The 19,503-nt window shown below is 40.5% G+C and overlaps 1 protein-coding gene across 1 annotated transcript in view; it reads left to right on the forward strand.

Annotated features, from left to right (window-relative positions):
- LOC123519522 (zwei Ig domain protein zig-8-like) overlaps window positions 1-19,503 on the forward strand; it is a 258,133-nt gene that overhangs the window by 215,029 nt on the left and 23,601 nt on the right. The window contains exon 3 of the mRNA XM_045280882.1: window positions 16,537-16,747. Coding sequence (XP_045136817.1) covers window positions 16,537-16,747 — 211 coding nt within the window. The remainder of the gene's footprint in view (window positions 1-16,536; window positions 16,748-19,503) is intronic.

Genomic DNA, 19,503 nt, shown 5'->3' on the forward strand with positions numbered 1-19,503 from the left:
TGTTTGTAATTCCATCTTCAAGACATCTATACATTTGTTATTCCCTCAAGATATTATCTGATTAGAACACTTAAAACAAATAAAGCAAAAGAGATAAGCTATTAATAAAAAAAAGTATCCTGAATGAAATGAAAAAGGTACATAACAACCATTCCAATAACAAATAAACAAATAAACAAACATACAAACAGATAAATCAAACAAAATACATAAAATAAGAAATCCCAGGAAAAAAACGAATTTATGAAATATATATTTGAAAGAAATATGAACAAAATAAATCGAAAAATAAACTTAACAAACCAATATAAATAATAAAGTCTCCCCACTAATAAGAATAAGCTATCGAAGCTGTCTGATTAACGAAGACTAATACTTTTATCACTCGACGATCACTATTTTCATCACTGCGTAACTGGTCTAGCGAAGGTCACCCTGACACACACACACACACAAAAAAAAAAAAAAAAAAAAAAATAAAAAATAAAAAATAATAATATCTACAGGTTATTAGAAAATGCAGTGTTATTTTTTCTTCCCTTCCAGAACCATTATTGCTATTGTGTTTTCATTTCCAGCTTCGTTATCCTTTTAGCCGCTTCAGTGCCATGATGCTTTCTCTTATTCATTCTGCTTACCATTTGGTGATTCTATACAACTTCAGAAACTTATGAGCGGACTGAAATAGTGAAGACTGTGGCCACTAATCTTCCTAACGTCAATAAAATCGTCTGATTGTACACAAAACTCATGGTAAAAATGCACCCTAGTACTGAAGGGATTTAGGATGGTGAGGAAGTTTTTACTACTAAGATCACCTGGAGATTACGAACGAGTGGGTGATAATACACCAACAGGAAAAAAAACATAAGTAGAAGGTCAAAGAGGTAAAGGGCGCAATCCGATATCTCGAGGAAAGTAAATAAGAGGAAGGAGGAAGAAATAAGAGAAAAGTTGTGTAAGAAAAAATAAATTCGAAGAAATAGAAGACGAGGAAAGGAGGAAGATAAAAGTTGTGTAGGAAGAAAAAAAAAACGTCGAAGAAGATTGGTAAGGATAAGATGTGGAAGGGAATGAAAATGTAATAGGACTTAAAGGAAGGGATGGAAAAAAGAGCAAGAACTGGTAAAATTAAGTCAAGAAATGTGTGCGTGAGAGAGAGAGAGAGAGAGAGAGAGAGAGAGAGAGAGAGAGAGAGAGAGAGAGAGCGACCGTCAGTGCCACACCCGATCTTTTGGCTCCGCGTGGCACTGACGGCTGGGTCTGATCGCTTGACAGACTGACTGAGTGACCGCCTGCCTGAGAATCTACCTTTGATACGCCATCCACTTGATACTCCGCCTTACAGTCAATCAAGCTTTCTATCGGTTTATCTATCAGCGTAACTCTCTATTTGGGAAGGATCGCCTGGAATAACAAAGCGTGCATGTTGAAAAGCAGAGTAACAAGAACTGACGGATTCACGAAAAATATCAGACAAAGGCAAAGGTTAAAAAGTGAATATATATGCATGTACATTTTCACATCATTTATAAAAGGTGAATATACGAGCAATTCTCCATTTTGAAAAGAGTTAGTACGAATGAAGTGTTGAAGAGCAGGGGGGATTACCAGAATAATATAAAATTCACTGTAAAAATCTGAAACAGTTTGCCAAGTGGGAAAATATATAAGTTACATTTAACATAGCAAAAAAAAAGTAAAGTATCGGCCGAAATAGCATATACAGAAAATAGAATGAGGGAAAAAATATTACAGAGAAATATGAAACAAATGGAGGCAATACATATGTAAGAAAAAAAAAGCTTTCCTAATTCAAAATAAAGAGAACATAAATCAATATCTTAAAAAAGGATTGGTCTAAATAAAGCACTGAAGAGCAAAAGGTTGGTAGAAAAAAAAGGCGTCGATTTTATGGCAGGTATGGAACAAAAGCACCATTAAAAATATGTACGTACACTTCATAGAAAAATCTGAGGGGAAAAAATAAGCAGAGCCTTTAATTCCTATCGACTACGTGTTGGAGAGCAAAGGATGCGTGGGAAAAAAACATATTTACTGGAAAAAATATTAAACCAATAGTATCAATTCAAATTTTTACCTACATTTATTTTTTCGAGGTTCAAAAGAATGGAAAAATATATACAAGTGAAAAATACATCCAGTAATTCCTCATCCACGTCATATTAACAAAATAAAATACCGAACAACAACACAGGTAAAGAAAACGGATTGATTTCATAATTCAAATAGAAGAAAACGCGATTAAGTAATTATATATTGGCCTTTGTTTCCTAACCGATTTATTTATATGAGGAATATTCAGCAAGAAGAAGAAGAAGCAGAAGAAGAAGAAGAAGAAGAAGAAGAAGAAGAAGAAGAAGAAGAAGAAGAAGAAGAAGAAGAAGAAGAAGAAGAAGAAGAAGAAGAAGAAGAAGAAGAAGAAGAAGAAGAAGAAGAAGAAGAAGAAGAAGAAGAAGAAGAAGAAGAAGAAGAAGAAGAAGAAGAAGAAGAAGAAGAAGAAGAAGAAGAAGAAGAAGAAGAAGAAGAAGAAGAAGAAGAAGAAGAAGAAGAAGAAGAAGAAGAAGAAGATGATGATGATGATGATGATGATGATGAAGAAAACGAAGAAAAGAATAAATAAATAAATAATAATAATGATAATAATAATAATAATAATAATGATAGTAATATAAATACTACTACCACTACTACTACTACTACTACTACTACTACTACTACTACTATTAATAATAATAAGAAGAAAGAAAAAGAAAAAAAAAAAGAAGATGAAGAAGAAGAAGAAGAGCCTTTAATTCCTTATCGCTGTATCCCAATGAATGTTTCCAGTCTTAAAGGAGGGAATTGAGGAGAGGGGCGGGGGAGGAGACAGTTTCCAGCGCGCTTCACCTCATTCATCATTGGGTAACATTTTTCCTTCGACTTTTATTCCCATCAATTTTCTGGGCGGATCTTTTATAGCCGAGGGAAAACTGAAGGAAAACTGAAGGAAAACTGTGGAAATCAGAAAAAAAGTGTAGGTAATCGCGAATTGGTGAAGAAAAGAGGAATTATTTGTGATCATTTTTACGACCTAGACTCTCTCTCTCTCTCTCTCTCTCTCTCTCTCTCTCTCTCTGTGTGTGTGTGTGTGTGTGTGTGTGTGTGTGTGTGTAATGTGCGTCATAAAACGAGCACTTTTCTTGATTGCTGTGTTCTGGGACGAGGCAACTGAGGTGTGAGGTATTTACTGTACCAGACACCCTCCTCCTCCTCCTCCTCCTCCTCCTCCTCCTCCATCTCTTTTAGTCTTCTCCTCCTCCTCCTTCCTCTCCTTTCTCCACTTAAGCCAGGATTCATTTTAAAGAATTAAACAAGTACTTGGTATCAATAAATTCACGGCAATAAATCCATCCAATAACGTCACGAAAAGCAAGAGCGTGATTGGCTGCCGACTCTCAATGTCACGGAATTCTTGAACGTGATTGGAGGATAGCATGATTGGTCCTGTTAATGAAGCGAATTATATAATGAACGTTGCCTGTCGTAATTAAGAAATGAGTCATTCGTGATGGATGTGATGATATTGATTCACGTGCAATTTAATTACGAGCAACTAGATCACATCGTAATTACGTAAAATGCAGCTAAAATGAAATAAATGCAGAAATAAATCGAGGAAATTAAAACTATGATAAAAAAAAAGGACAATCAGAAGAAAAAAACATATGGAGGTAGAAATTAATCACGAGAAAATGATATTATTAAAAAAAAAAAAATAGGAAGAAACAAATACGGAATAATTACAATACCAATAATGAAAGCAATAACAATAACATACAAAAAATAGAACTAATCAACCCACACACATAATTCAAATAAAAAAAAGAAAATAAAAGAATATAATGTAAAAAGTGAACATAAATACACGAGTAGCAATGAGATAATGGATAAAGTAGCCACGATAGCACTTACCTTCATAATGCACTAATTGGACAACTATGAATTACTTTGCGAGGTAAGTGGAAAGATAAGGAGGAGGAGGAGGAGGAGGAGGAGGAGGAGGACGAAGAGGAGGAGGAGGAGGAGGAAAGGGAAGAGGAGGAGGACTCATCTGTATTCAAAATATGCAAAATACCACAGGGGAAGACTGCAACTGACGCCCTTCTTCCTCCTCCTCTTCTTCTTCTTCTTCTTCTTCTTCTTCCTCCTCCTCCTCCTCCTCCTCCTCCTCCTCCTCCTCCTCCTCCTCTTTTCCACACTTTCCGTGGCGACCTACGGCATCTAGTTTTGGGGAAGGTAATGTCTTTCTCTTTCACGTAAATTGTACAGATTCCCGGGTAAAGTTTTCACATCTCTCTCTCTCTCTCTCTCTCTCTCTCTCTCTCTCTCTCTCTCTTTGCTAAACGATAATTTCATTGGAAAAGAAACTAAAGATGCAAATTCCGTCTACTTTTGAAATTACCCACAAGACCTTGAGAGAGAGAGAGAGAGAGAGAGAGAGAGAGAGAGAGAGAGAGAGAGAGAGAGAGAGAGAGAGAGAGAGAGAGAGAGAGAGAGAGAGAGAGAGAGAGAGAGAGAGAGAGAGAGAGACCTTAATCCAGTTCATTACTCGCCTGGAATATTGGCAAGAGCTGGAAATAACCCGTATCGCAAATTTCCAGACTAGAATTCACCTCTTAGTCTTCCTCCTCCTCCTCCTTCTATTCCTCCTCCTCTCCTCCTCCTCCTCCTCCTCCTCCTCCTTCTTCTTCAGGCGAAAGACGCGAGGCAATAAAAGATTCAGCATTTAAGAGACCGAACTTAAATTCTCATTAGAAGAGGCACCTGAGAATGGAGTCTTCCCCCACACCAACTCTTTCAAGGGTTGAAGGAAGGGAGACACAATGGAGAGGGAGGAGAGAGAGAAGAGAGGCGGGAGAAGTGAGAGGTGAGAGATATGAGATAGAAGACTGACACACCTGAGTATTTAGAAGGAAGAGAGAGTGAGAGCGAGAGCGAGAGAGAGAGAGAGAGAGAGAGAGAGAGAGAGAGAGAGAGAGAGAGAGAGAGAGAGAGCTGGGAAGAGGGGAGACAGAATGAGGGCAGTGTGGAGAGATGGACGGCAGAGTGTGAGAAATGTTGTGGAGGAGGAGGAGGAAGAAGAGAAGGAAGAGGAGGAGGAGGAGGAGGAGGAGGAGGAGGAGGAGGAGGAGGAGGAGGAGGAGGAGGAGGAGGAAAGAGCACTACGAGGACGAGAGGACCGATGACAGCTATGCGGAAGGAGGAGGAGGAGGAGGAGGAGGAGGAGGAGGAGGAGGAGGAGGAGGAAGGAAGGCGGCGGAAGAGGACAGTTTGGAAACGCAAAAGTGAAGTGGAGAGAGAGAGAGAGAGAGAGAGAGAGAGAGAGAGAGAGAGAGAGAGAGAGAGAGAGAGAGAGAGAGAGAGAGAGAGAGAGAGAGAGAGAGAGAGAGAGAGAGAGAGAGAGAGAGAGAGAGAGAGAGAGAGAGAGAGAGAGAGAGAGAGAGAGAGAGAGTAGGGGGTCTCAGTTTCCAATATATCTTCAGTCAATAAATCTTCAGTTAGGAAAGACTCTTGTCCAATTTTGCGAGGCGCTTCAGGGACATGGCCACAACCTTCAAGAAAAGTGTAAAAGTGTAGATCTCAATGAAAACTCTCGGGAAGAGAAACCATTCGTCCAGGTAATGGGAGACGAACCACCAAGTAACACAACAGACAGACAGACAGACAGACAGACACAGAGACAGACAGACATACACGGAGACATGGAGATATTGACAGACGAACAGATGGAGACAAGGAGATAAATTGACAGACAAAGAGGCAGGAAGACAAACGCGCAGGGACAAATAGACAGACAGACAGACAAACGGACAGACACATTCCTTCATAAAAAAACACAGGAAAAACTAAAAAAAAAACACCTACAAATATGAAAATAAAAGTGAAGAAAAATAGAAAACAACCATGATAATTTTTAATCCACACTACTGACCTAGAATAGTAAAACACACACACACACACACACACACACACACACACACACACACACACACACACACACACACACACACACACACACACACACACACACACACACACACAGACTTCATCGCTAACTCACTCGACGACACTTTAATCCATCTCAGTCGAAACCCGAGAGGCAGCATCCCTCACTGTCCCTCTTCTGCTGGAGGAGGAGGAGGAGGAGGAGGAGGAGGAGGAGGAGGAGGAGACAACAGGGCGAGGAGTGGCATGATGGCAGGCCGGCAATGTCTAATGGGTCAGAAGACACGAAAACCTTGCCTTGTGGAAATAATCGAGTTTGGAATCACTTAAGAACAGAAGAGGCGACAGAGAGAGAGAGAGAGAGAGAGAGAGAGAGAGAGAGAGAGAGAGAGAGAGAGAGAGAGAGAGAGAGAGAGAGAGAGAGAGAGAGAGAGAGAGAGAGAGAGAGAGAGAGAGAGAGAGAGAGAGAGAGAGAGAGAGAGAGAGAGAGAGAGAGAGAGAGAGAGAGAGAGAGAGAGAGAGAGAGAGAGCATAAATTTAGGTTTAGTGTCCTCCTTCAGTAATTGCTCTTTTCCTCAGGGTCTCTGGAGGTCTTGCTTTCTTTCTTATCAGGAGAAATGCACAGAGGGAGAGAGTGAGAGAGAGAGGGACAGAGAGAAAGAGAAAGAGAGGGGCAGGAGACAGACACACTACATGACCCTGAAAGAAGAAAAGGAAGACGAAGAAAAAAAAGAATGAAAGAAAACGAAGCATTACAATGACCCTGTAAAAAGAATAACAAGAGGAAGAAATAAAATATAAAGAAAACGAAGAAAGGCTAAAAGTCTTGACACATCTTTCATCAACACAAAAAAAAAAAAAATGTCTAGCTATAAGAACACGAATTGCCAAGTTTAATATTTCTCTCCTGGGTCGTGGGTGTCTTTCTCACTACTAATAGGGGGCGCCGATCCCTCTCTCGCCCCTGCATCTCCTAGAGGGATTAAGTGATGCACACGTACTGATTTCTGGTCTGAAAGTGGAGGGTGATGAAAGCCCAGGAAAGGGTTAATAATGGAAGAGGAGGAGGAGGCGGAGGAGGAGGAGGAGGAGGAGGAGGAGGAGGAGGAGGAGGAGAAGAGGAGTAGCTACAACAGAAATGTGAGGAAGATCAGAACAAAGAGGGATCAAAGAGTACACGAAGGAAGAGATGAGAAGAGAAGGGATGAAGGAGGAAGAGGAAGAGAACACAGGAAAGTACGAGTAGTAGGAAGAGAATGAATAGAAGGAGATCAAAGGAAAGAGGAAAGGGATGCAGGAAACTACAAGTAGAAGGAGGAGGGCAGAGAGGAAGAGACCTGAAGAGGAGGAAGAGGAAGAGGAATAAGCCGGAAGAGGAAAAGGAACAGGAAGAAAGGAAACAGGAAACGAAGATTATGAAGCCAAACGAAATCTGATGTAATATTGTAACAGGATTCTCAATACCATTCAAATTGTAGGAAGAAGGTTTAGAATTCAAGGGAAAAAAGGAAGGAACAGAATCACAGTATCTACAAAATTATGATATTTAGAGAAGAAAAAAAAGGTAGAAGAATGAGAAAGTTGACGATGAAAACAATATCTACTAAAAGAAAGATGAAGAGGAAGACTGCATATAGGAGACGAAGAATAAAGAGGATGAAGAACAGGAAAAGGAGCAAGGAGAGAAGGAAAACATATATACTAAACACGATATGGATAAAGGGAAGGAAGATGAGGAAACACGGACAAGAGGAAGAGGTAAGAGTGAACCTGAGTGTGATGAGGACTGGAAACATCGAGGAGTGATGAGGTGTGGATGACCATCAGTAATCAAAGCATGAACTGAGAAAATAAATCTTCCAGCTTTGCCAAATCCCTTGCTGTAACCTGGCACATCCATAACAAAGACCTTCCTAAATCACGGAGGGGAGGACGGAAAGCCAACACATACTCACTAAAGCGGAGGTAATCCACGGGGGACGAGAACGTGAACTGCAATAAAAGGAAAAGCTGATTAGAGCAATGCAATCTAAGAAAACAAAAATGACGGATCAAGGCAGATAAAAACAATAAGTGATTCAAGAAATGAAGGCATATATATATATATATATATAGTGATATATAATAAATGAATATATATATATATATATATATATATATATATATATATATATATATATATATATATATATATATATATATATATATATATATATATATATATATATATATATATATATATATATATATATATATATATATATATATATATATATATATATATATATATATATATATATATATATATATATATCCGTACAAGAAAATAAATCATACGAGATCCGTACGTATGTGAAATACATGAAATACATACACGAGTGTCTGATGTAAACAAGAAATACGGAGTAAAATCAACGAACTTTGAAAAAAAAAACTCAACTTTTTCTTTTACTACTAAGAAAATATTATCATACGTAAACTGTATATACATGACCTGCGATCAGAAACTTCAGAAAAATACAGAATCAAATAAACAAAGACGAAAAAATCCAAACTATAATAGTGTTTTTCATTACAAAGAAAACAAGTAATAGGAAATCCATACATAACTGTTTACAAGTTACACATAAATTTCCGAGATAAGAAAATACAGAATTATATAAAAATAAAGGCTTTGTATAGATTAAAAAAAACAATGTAATTTCTTTCTCTTCTAAAACGAAAAAGAATGCAGAATTTCTTCATAAACAATATAGAAGAACAACACTCACAAGCTTCTCGGAAAAATCCCACAGCAACAATATATCTTTTATGTAAGTGAGTTGAGAGAACGATGACATTAAAGAGTTTCTCTTGGCGTGGGTGTTGAGAGAGGAGGGAAACATGAATGACTGAATCTATAAATCAAAATTCATACAAAAATAAAGAAAAAAAACATACAAAGTCTTACAAAACTAGTTCACAAGCCGTGTTTGTCTAAGCGTGGATTTTAAAAAGAGCTAATTGACTGTCGAAACGGAAAAAAAACAACAACAATAAATACAAATGAATAAACATAAGATCTTTTATGAATACCGTAAACATGAATAGTATTTTTCTAAGTGTAGGCGTAACAACACTCGCATGACGGAGGAGAGTGACACAAAAATGACGAAAAAACACAAAGGAAAAAACAAAACGAACACAAATATAGAAGCTTTTATGAAAACTTTGTAGGTATAGTGTTTCTCTCAGCGTGGGCGGCGCGGGAGCTGATTGGCTGACGAGAGCTATGACGTAATTGAGTGGCGCGCATAAGTCAGATTGATGACGCAACTTCCTGGAGGTCTTCGGACAGCAGCGTCTCGAGTTGAGTTACTGCACATCCATCGCTCTCTTTCCCGCCGCCTCCTGAAGTACCGCGGCCCTCATAGACTGGAAGAAGAGTGGGGGGTGCAGGATGGAGGAGGGGCTAGAATGACGGGAGGGATAAAGATGGCGGATGTGGAAGAGGGAAACGAGTGGCGCTGGAACTAGATGGAAGGACTGGAAGGAGGAAACTGGAAGAGGGAAAAGAATAGTGCTGGAAGGAATGGGAGGGACTGGAAAAAGGTGGACAAGATGGGAAGAAAGAAAGTGATGTTGGAAGGAAGGATAGGAGCTGGAAAAAAGGAGGTTTAGAGGAGATAGAGAGGGTGGAAGGAGGAAAGGAATAGTGCTGGAAGGAATAGGAGGGATTGAAAATAGGTAGAAGGAATGGGAAGAAAGTGATGCTGGAAGGAAGGATAGGGACTGGAAAAAGGAGGTTTGGAGGAGATAGAGAGGCTGGAAGGAGGAAAAGAATAGTGCTGGAAGGAAAAGAAGGGACTGAAAGGAAATGGAGAGTTTGGGAAGAAAAAAAAATTATGGTGGGAGGAAGGATAGAGGCTAAGAAAAGAAGGTTTGAAGGAGATAGAGAGGCTAGAAGGAGGAAAAGAAAAGTGCTGGAAGGAATGGACGGGCTGAAAGAAGGTGCAGGGGTTGGAAAAAAAAATGGGTTGGTGCAAGGAAGGATATAGGTTGAGAAAAGGACGTTAGAAGGACATAGAGGGGCTAGAAGAGGGATAGAAACAGTACTGGAAGGTGGAGGGATGGAAAAAGTGGAGTTGTAATGAAGGAAGGAGTGATGCTGGAAAGTGGAGGGATCTGGTTCTGGAAGGAGGGATAGAGGATGGGCTGAAAGGATAGGACATGTACTGGAAGAAAATATAAGAATGAGCTGGTATTGGAAAGAGGGAGGGAAGAAAGATGGTACTTGAAGGAAAGGAAGGACAAAGCAAGGCCATAAATGTAGGAAGTAGAGAGATGAAGAGGAAGAGGTGGAGTAGGAAGGAAGAGCAAGGGACGTGATAAGAGAGGGACCATTATCCAAAAATACACAGGCTAATGTGACGCGTTTTAGAGGATTCAGGGTTTAAGTTCCTTGTAGCAAAGCGATTTAAGTCTGCTCTAAGATAACGGTGAGGTAAAATACGTGGATTTTATACTCCCCTGAACGTAAAACTGCTAGTGTAGAGTTTGTAGCCCCTTGCAGTAAAATAGCGAAAGCTTTGTAGTACCTTGTAGTAAAGTAAAGAAGGTTTTGTTGTTCCCTGCAGTAAAAATGGAGCAGACTCAGTGGCGCTCGTAGTAAAACACGCAAGGTACTCGTGTGTCTCAAGGCGCAGGGAAGCAGTAGCCTTGCAAAACATCACACTACTTGTATCCCTTGCCGGAGGAGCATAATTCACCTGCCGCCGGGACACAGAGCCGTCGTGAAGTGGCCCAGAATCCTCTCCTGCAGGTGTTAACTCCCCAACAGCTTAGGTAAATGGGAGCTGTCAGCAGAAGGTTAGGTGTCTTGGCTACGATTCAAGCTGGTGGATGGACGGAAGGATTCAAGGACGCTGTTGTGAAGGGAATAGGAGAAATGAATCGCCGGAATTGCTGCAGGATCACAAAAAAATTGAAAAAAAATAATGAAGGTCAAAGTGAGAGAAGGAATCCCAGGCAAGAGAGGAGAGACGTCGCAGCTCACCTGTTCCCCTCGCTCGTTAGTCTTCCCCTTCACCTGGCGCGCTCCGGAAGGGAAAACAAACCCGGCCAGCAAGCAAGGGCGTGCACAGGAACTACTTCTCCTGCACCCAAGCTCAAAATCAGCGATGGAAGAGGAGAGAGTCCCGGTGTTTTTGGGTCACTTCGTTACTGTCAAACATGTTCCCTCCATCACCACCACCACCACCACCACCACTACTACTACTACTATTACTGCTCCTGCTACTAAAACTGCTACTACTACTACTACTACTACTACTACTACTTTTACCGTTGAACAAAAATAATAAATACTACAGCTAATACAACTACAGTCCAATCTCAAACACTATTACTACAACTACGACCTCTACCGTACAACAAGAGCTACAACGGTGTAACTATAACCATAAATATAACTACAGTAAAACAACAACTACTACAAGGACAACAGGGCATAAGAGGGTAATTCTCCACAAGAACACCTGCAGAGGGAAAGGTTTGAGTGCACGCAACAGTCTCACACCACCACCGCCTCCACCCGTGTGCCTCCCGACCCTCACGTGGGCAATAATGTCTCTCGTGTAAACTTGGTCCACCTCGCAACTCTTCGGGCGAGGAAGTGTCCAGGGGCGAGCCTCTCCTTATTGGGCTTTACTGGGTGAGAGTCAGGGTGGTGGAGGCACGGAGAGGCGAGGCTGGAAAGTTTTATCACACACCCTATCTCCTTTTGTCTTCCTGTCGCCTCCCTTGCCTCGGGTTGTCTTTGTCAGTGAATCCGATGGGTGTTTTGAATGTCGAGTGTGGTCTTTGTTGCTTTTGTAAGTTTTGTGAAGGTTAGTTTTCTTTTCTTGTAATTTGTCAGGTAAACCAGATTATGTTTGATTTTTGGGATTTTTTGTGTTAATTCGTATTGTTTTAAGCTACTAATTCGTTTCTTTTTCTTACAATGAACTGCAAGAAAATTTAAGATGTTTTTGACTTTGAGAACAATTCTATTACGCTTTCGTCATATGTACTTAACTGTACTTTTTTTCACAACGACATAAGAAACTTCTATAGAATCTGATGGAGATTTTTCTTTCCTTTGTTTCGTCGCATAGTTTTCAGTAACATCTTTTCTTGTCTCCTCGCTCACGCTGTAGTAGTCCTTGATAACACAAACACACAAGTTAAGGGGAACAAACTTTTTCCCCTCCTATTGAATCACGATAGAATAGACTACTCAGAAATTATCTACAAAAAATAACAGTAAGAAAAAAAAAAAGATGCCACACAAGTTTCTTTGTTCAGAATTACACTAGAAAAAAAAAAAAACACACACAAAGATATGAAAGTTATGAAATTCCAGTCCTCCCTCGTTTTCTTATCCTCCATTAAATTTGAAACAAACAGATTTAATGTTTTGTAAAATGATTCTCTCTCTCTTTCCCAGTCTTCATTTCCTCATGCCTGGAAAGTTTTACAATACGATTACAGTTATACACTTCCATTTTCTAACCTTTATTTTTTATCTTATGACACCGTACCCTTTTCTTTCCTTTTCGTCCATTCCGGTAGCGGGAGGAAAAAAAGTTATTTATAGACGAACTTGAACGCTCACTCCTCCCGCTGCCTTTCGTTCACACCTGATAACTTTGTGGTCGCCTTGTGTTCGCGGCTCTATATTTTTCACCAAGTGGGAAAGATGACACACGATTCAAAAGTTGCCTTATATCTGTACTTCCTTTCGTTTTCCTGCTTTGATTTCGTACGCTGATGACGATGATATGGAGGAAGAAGAGGAGGAGGAGGAGAAGGAGGAGGAGGAGGAGGAGGAAGACGTGCGTCTTTGTGTTTTTTTTTTCAGTACCTCGCCCCTCTTCCGCCCTCTCCCTCCTTCCCGTGGCATTCCTCGCACCCCAGCATCAGCCTATCTTCGCTCCTTCTCCCACCTGCATCTCTCACCTGTCCTTAGTCGTGCTCACCTGTTGGCAAAGCCCGTGTACTCTTTCCCCTCCCCCCTCATGTCACTAAGAAATTTCAAACATTTATATAGCTTCCTACAAATTTGAGAATAATGACAAATACAACAACTACTACTACTACTACTACTACTGTCTACTACTACTACTACTACTACTACTACTACTACTACTACTACTACTACTACTACTGTCATGAAATCCAGTGAGGTGAAATTGGCTAGTACTGTTCGTGATATTCTTCTTTCTCCACTTCCAGTTCTCCTTTGAATATGTTACTCAGAAAACGCATTGCTGTTTATGCCAATTCAAATACACACATTTTATTCAGAAACGTCCTTGTGTTGCATTTTTCGGGAAGCAGATGCAGAACAATGGAAATAGAACAAGATGTATATCCGTGAATTGCTTTCTCTTTACTGGTGGTGGTGTTGGTGGTGGTGGTGGTGGTGGTGGTGGTGGCGGCGATATATCCCTTCCACTTCCACTTGATAGAACAGTAAAATTATTCTCGCTATAAATTTTTTCCCAGCTTAAAGGATCTCCCTCATTCCATCACCAGCGGATTCCTACGTGAATGGCGAAACAGATTCCTTTTATTTCAAACTGTTATGTGCTGGAGTCCACTGGAATGATGATGAGGACGACGACGGTGGTGGTGGTGGTGGTGGTGGTGGTGGTGGTGGTGGTGATAGTAGTAGTAGTAGTAGTAGTAGTAGTAGTAGTAGTAGTAGTAGTAGTAGTAGTAGTAGTCGAGGTGGTGGTGATGATGGTGGTATTAATATTGCCAGTGTAATATTACTAGTGTGCAATGATATATAGAGAAAAAAGCACGATGAATGGTAATTACTAATGCAACAAACATTATAATTAACACAAACACTACAAACACAGCCACCAAGAACACCACCACCACCACCACCACCACCACCATCACTACCCCCGTCGCCAACAACAACAACAACAACAAGTAATAACTAACTAATAAAACTGCCATCCATCATAACTCTCCCCAGCAAATCACGAAGATCAAAAGGCAACCCTATTAAATTCAGGACTGATGTTAAATGATGAAAAATATTGTACCTGTGAGAAGACGACAATTGTGTGTGTGTGTGTGTGTGTGTGTGTGTGTGTGTGTGTGTGTGTGTGTGTGTGTGTGTGTGTGTGTGTGTGTGTGTGTGTGTGTAGGTACAATGGAATCCTATGTTCGTTTCGTTTTCTGGAATCTAATCTGCCTTGCGCCATTCACCGTCAGTGTCAAGTGGGATTGGATTTCGTAATAATCTATTTCTTTCATTTCACCGACTCGTATTTAAATTTTACAGCCCAGCATTTTCGATCCCTTTTTTCACACAATACAGTACTTCTTTTTCGGGTAGCGTCAATCTCAGGTAGATGAAGTAAAGGTGTATTTTGATTAGCGTTTTTATTACCTTCGTGTTTGTCTTGTTTAGTTTATGATTTTTGTGTGTTTTTCTTTATTTTGTCTGTGATGCGATTCTACGATTTTCATTATACTCGTGTTTGCTTCCTTCATTTTCACATCTTAGGGAGGGAGCGTGGTATGAATGCATCTCATTTACATATTTACTCAGTCTCCAGTTTTCTGTTTCACACACATAAGCTTGCATTTGCTCTCAAAGGCTTTGGTGGAGTTTTGAGTCTTAATTCCATATGTATCAAATATGTAAGTTTGGAAAAGTAATATTCGCCTTCTGCCGTTCTTCCTATGGTTTTCTTTTTACTCGACACACCTTATTCTTCCTTTTGCTATGACACTTCTAGGGATATTTGGTTCTCAGTTCCGTACAAAGCAATTTTCCAGCCTTTGAAACGTAATATTCGCTTCCAGTAATTCTTTTCTCGGTGTTATTTGTTTCGCAATTCCGTTTGTGCCGATTGTCTAAGTTTTGAAAAGTGACATTCCCCTTCAGTAACTCTTCTCAGGGCGATACAGTTTGCTTTCTCGTCTCGAAAGTACAGACTCGGGAATTTCAGAGGCAAAATTTCCTTTCAGTAACTCTCACAAAGCTCTTATACTGTTTTGCTCCCCACATTCCAAACTACCGAGTCTCCACGGCTTTCAAAGTAATATTATTTTTCATTGAGTCTTTACACGCTGTTACATTTCGGTTTTTACTCTTCAGTGTTAACAATAGTCTCAGCAATTATAAAGCTAACGTATCTCTTCAATAACTCTTCTCAGGGTGTTAATTTCTACTGTCTAGTCTCTCAAGTACCGAGTCTTTACGATTTCAAAAGTAGTATTTCCCTTTAAAAGATTTTATTTTCCGGATTAGGTTAGGTTAGGTTGGGTTTCTGGTTTATAAAAGTGTCGATTCTCCAAGATTTGAAAAGTGATACCCTCCCTCAGCACGTCTCAGGGTGTTACATCGCCTCATCCTTTCCTCGCAGCAACATATTTCTTCCCAGGCGCGGGTCACGATGGATAAATGCACAGCGTACGCAACTCAATGGCCACTTCCCTGCGAACACAATACAGTTTTGGATTACCTCCTCTCTCTCTCTCTCTCTCTCTCTCTCTCTCCTCTCTCTCTCTCTCTCTCTCTCTCTCTCTCTCTCTCCCGGCTGGAAACCCAATTGCAGTTTTCTTTCTTCAAGAGTTTCTCAGGAATTAGCTCAACCATTCGCTGCATCTTACGGTGTCTTCTCGCTTCTGGCTCCCTCTTCAATCCCTCTCTTCAAGTGCTGTGTATATTTTGATTCCTCTGTGCTGTTAATTGAGAGGGATCCGAACCGGTTTAGCTGGAGGGAGTAGAGGAAAGGTATTGCGTCCTACATTACCTTACAAGTTATCATTTTGCTTAACACATCTCCCCTTGACACTCAAAAGTACATGTACGTATTTCTTTTTATAACTGAAGTTCTATCCTATCACCTATATAGGACTGGTATGTAGGCCTCTTGATTGTATAGGCCGTAAATGTATTGACTGAATTGTTTCTCTGGTTTATTTGTTTATGGAAAGTGTGACATATAAGGCGATTTCAAAGACAGATGCACACCAGGACTCTATTCGTTACTAAAATATTTGATGCATGGTAATCTCTCTCTCTCTCTCTCTCTCTCTCTCTCTCTCTCTCTCTCTCTCTCTCTCTCTCTCTCTCTCTCTCTCTCTCTCTCTCTCTCTCTCTCTCATTCTTCCCTGAAAAGAAATTAGAATATTTTTGTTTCTCTCCCCGGCCGGAACTCACGCCGCTATATTTTCTGCCACAAACAACGCGCCACGTCTTTTCCTCTTTTCTCCCTCACGAAGAAGTCTTGCCATTCACCAACGCTCCTACGACAAATTTTTCGCAGCGCATGCAAGACTTTGACCATCCTCCTCTTTCCCTCCCTCTCTCTACAGCACGTCTCTACCGTTGACTATAATCTATTTGATCTATCTCCAAAATAAACGATGCAACCAGTCAGTGTATTTCTATTCCACCGAGTATACGAAATTATACAACGTACAGTATATCTTTCCCTTTCAATTCTACAGCACATCTCTCTCTCCCTTCGTCAGGTGTCGTGGATCAGGCAACGGGACCTACACATCATGACAGTGGGGCGCTACACGTACACCACAGACCAGCGCTTCGAGGTAATCCACTCTCCGGGCTCCAAGGACTGGATACTCAAGATCAAGTACGCACAAGTGAGGGACTCCGGCAACTATGAGTGTCAGGTGTCTACTAAGCCCGTGAGAACCTACGTCGTCCATCTTAACATCTTCGGTGAGTGAAGGTTTAGTTAGTGTACCTCATTGTTCTTCGCCGTGTTGCTTCAGTGGTGGTGATTATTGATGTCTAGGTGTCTTCATTTGGTGTGTTGCTGCAGGGGTGCTGACTTATTGATGGTGGTGTTCTTCGTGGCTCAAGTTTGCTTCGGTACGTGCTAGAGTTGGCGGAACATTTTGAGGTTTTGTATTGTTCCCGTTATTTTTTCGGTTCAAGTTTTGGTTCTCCTGGTATTTATGAAATGTTAAGGTCGTGTTTGTTTTCCATCTCTGTGGTGGAAGTCACAGTTCTCTCATGGTTTCTGGAATGTCTTTCGTGTTTTTTCTTTCGTGGTCCAAGTCTCAATAGTCTTAAAAATCTACTGTAGTAACATATTTCGAGTTCTGGTTCATAATAATTTATTCTGGCTCTCCTCCAAGTTTTTATAGAATTTCTGAAATGTCTTGTCTTTCCTTCTCCTTCTGTTCAAGTTTGGTTAAGTCATGTCCTGTTATGTCTCGTCGTGCAACGTGTGGCGGGAATAAGTTAGATCCAGTGAGGGCAGAGGTGCAGTGCATGATCAATGGCACTTTCCAGCAGGAGGGTTTGGACATTATACCCTATTATGTCCCTGGCGATGCGGTGAGGTTAGAATAGCTCAAGTTGTGTCTGGCTGCGTCAAGGGTACATAGCATGATTAATGGTGGCGAGAGTGAGGGTTTGTCTTTTGCGGGTAAAGGGGATGGCTTGTAATGAAGGAACACAAGGCAACACGTAGGATGACAAAAAGGAGGAGACTAAGAACACCAGATATATTGACTCTTACGAAGGTTATTGTTGATTTTATAGGAAAGTAAAAGATAGACGAGAACTGACTAGGTGACGTAGAATTTTTTTTTATTATTTAGTGTTCATCTATACCAGTAGTTGTAAGACAGGTGAGATAGATATCCGCTTCTGATTCAACCCTATCGAGAATTCTAAGTGTCGGCGGTAAAGTCCATCAAATCAGTCAAGGGTTTTCACGGAAGGACTAATTAAGCATTCATTACACGTGTATCGCTATTGTTTCCCTGACTGGATTAATTAAACAATACACAAAGCCCCCACATAAATAAACCTAATGCGCTGGAGAATACAAGTACGTCATTATTGGAGGTAAAAGGGAAAAATCATGCGCTAATTACCCTCAATTGGCTTAACATGTCACGGGGATAAAAAAAGAAAAAAACTACACCAGAGTAATAGGTACAGCATAATCAATAACATCAGTCAATAGTCTTCCTTCTCCCAGGTGTGATAATGAAGAGGTACACCTGCTCTGCTCTCCCCTCACAGGTCTTCCCTTTGTTATAGCACTTGTTCTTCTTCCTCGCACTCTCACTTCTTTCCTTTCCTTCCCTCTGGTTACGCTGCTTTCACACCTCCCCTTTCTTGCCTTGCCTCTCGGGTCGATCAGCCTTACATCTCTTACCTGATTACCTGACATCTGCACAGCCTTCTCCCTCACCTACCCTAACGTTACCTGTCCCACCTGCCTCGTTGTTTCCTCACCATTACGTCAGAATACAGATAAGAGTGACATTTCTGCATTATACACGGTTTTGTACTTTATCTCATACATTTTCATGGGTTTCTCTCTAAATTAGCATCACTTTCCTTGTCCTATCAATACAGGTAAAGAGAAAAATAACCAGGGTTTTATGCCACAAACGATTGTATTTATATCCTCATAACGTTTTCTGCTATACATCAAAACATGTATCTCTTTAACGTGTCTCTCAGCGTCTTTATATTATCAAAAAGCAAGGGACAAAGATAAACAGGTCGTTATCTCTCTCACAAGTGATCGTTTTTATATCACTCCTTTCTCTATACTCTGCAACAACATTACTTCTTACCTTTCTTGTTTCTCCTTTCTTGCCTCCCAACCCTCGTTACTTCACCATTAAGCCACTGACAAGGATAGTAAACGCCACATTTTACATCAAACGGGTCTTGTAGGAAATCAAAGGCGTGTATGTTACCGCTGTATCACAACACCACAGCGAATTGCCAGATGGAGGTCAGATATAAAGGCGTCATGACACGGTCTTTGAGGCAGTGGCACCCTCCACACACCGCTCATAAACAAAGCAAAAGACACGCCTTATTGACATCTTTTTGGTGACTCTCTCTCTCTCTCTCTCTCTCTCTCTCTCTCTCTCTCTCTCTCTCTCTCTCTCTCTCTTTAGTTCGTCTTCGGTCATTGCCCTCCTTTCATTATTGCATTACCTGGCAAAGGTCAGCCACTTGACAACTGCAATGACAACAACAACAACAGCAGCAACAACAGCAACAATAACCTTAATAATGATAATGATAGCAATAAAATAATGTCAATAATAAAAATATCTCAATAATTTAGTTCTTTCAAGCTTGAAGAACATTACTAGATATATATTTTTAGAATCACATACATAAGAGAGAGAGAGAGAGAGAGAGAGAGAGAGAGAGAGAGAGAGAGAGAGAGAGAGAGAGAGAGAGAGAGAGAGAGAGAGAGAGAGAGAGAGAGAGAGAGAGAGAGAGAGAGAGATGCAGTTCTTTTTTCTCCCAGAGCATAATTAAGTTCCCGCAGCAGATGTTTTCAACCACTTCAGAGGCTCATTTGCAGTCCACATAAAAGAAAGGAACAAAATACCAAAAGAAAAAGAGAAAAAAAGTGAAAAAAAACTTATCATATTGTCCACACGCACTAAAGAAGAACCAACGAAGGCCCACGAGTGTCTCCCCAT

Source organism: Portunus trituberculatus, chromosome 45 (assembly GCF_017591435.1).
Source record: "Portunus trituberculatus isolate SZX2019 chromosome 45, ASM1759143v1, whole genome shotgun sequence".
NCBI lineage: Eukaryota > Metazoa > Arthropoda > Malacostraca > Decapoda > Portunidae > Portunus > Portunus trituberculatus.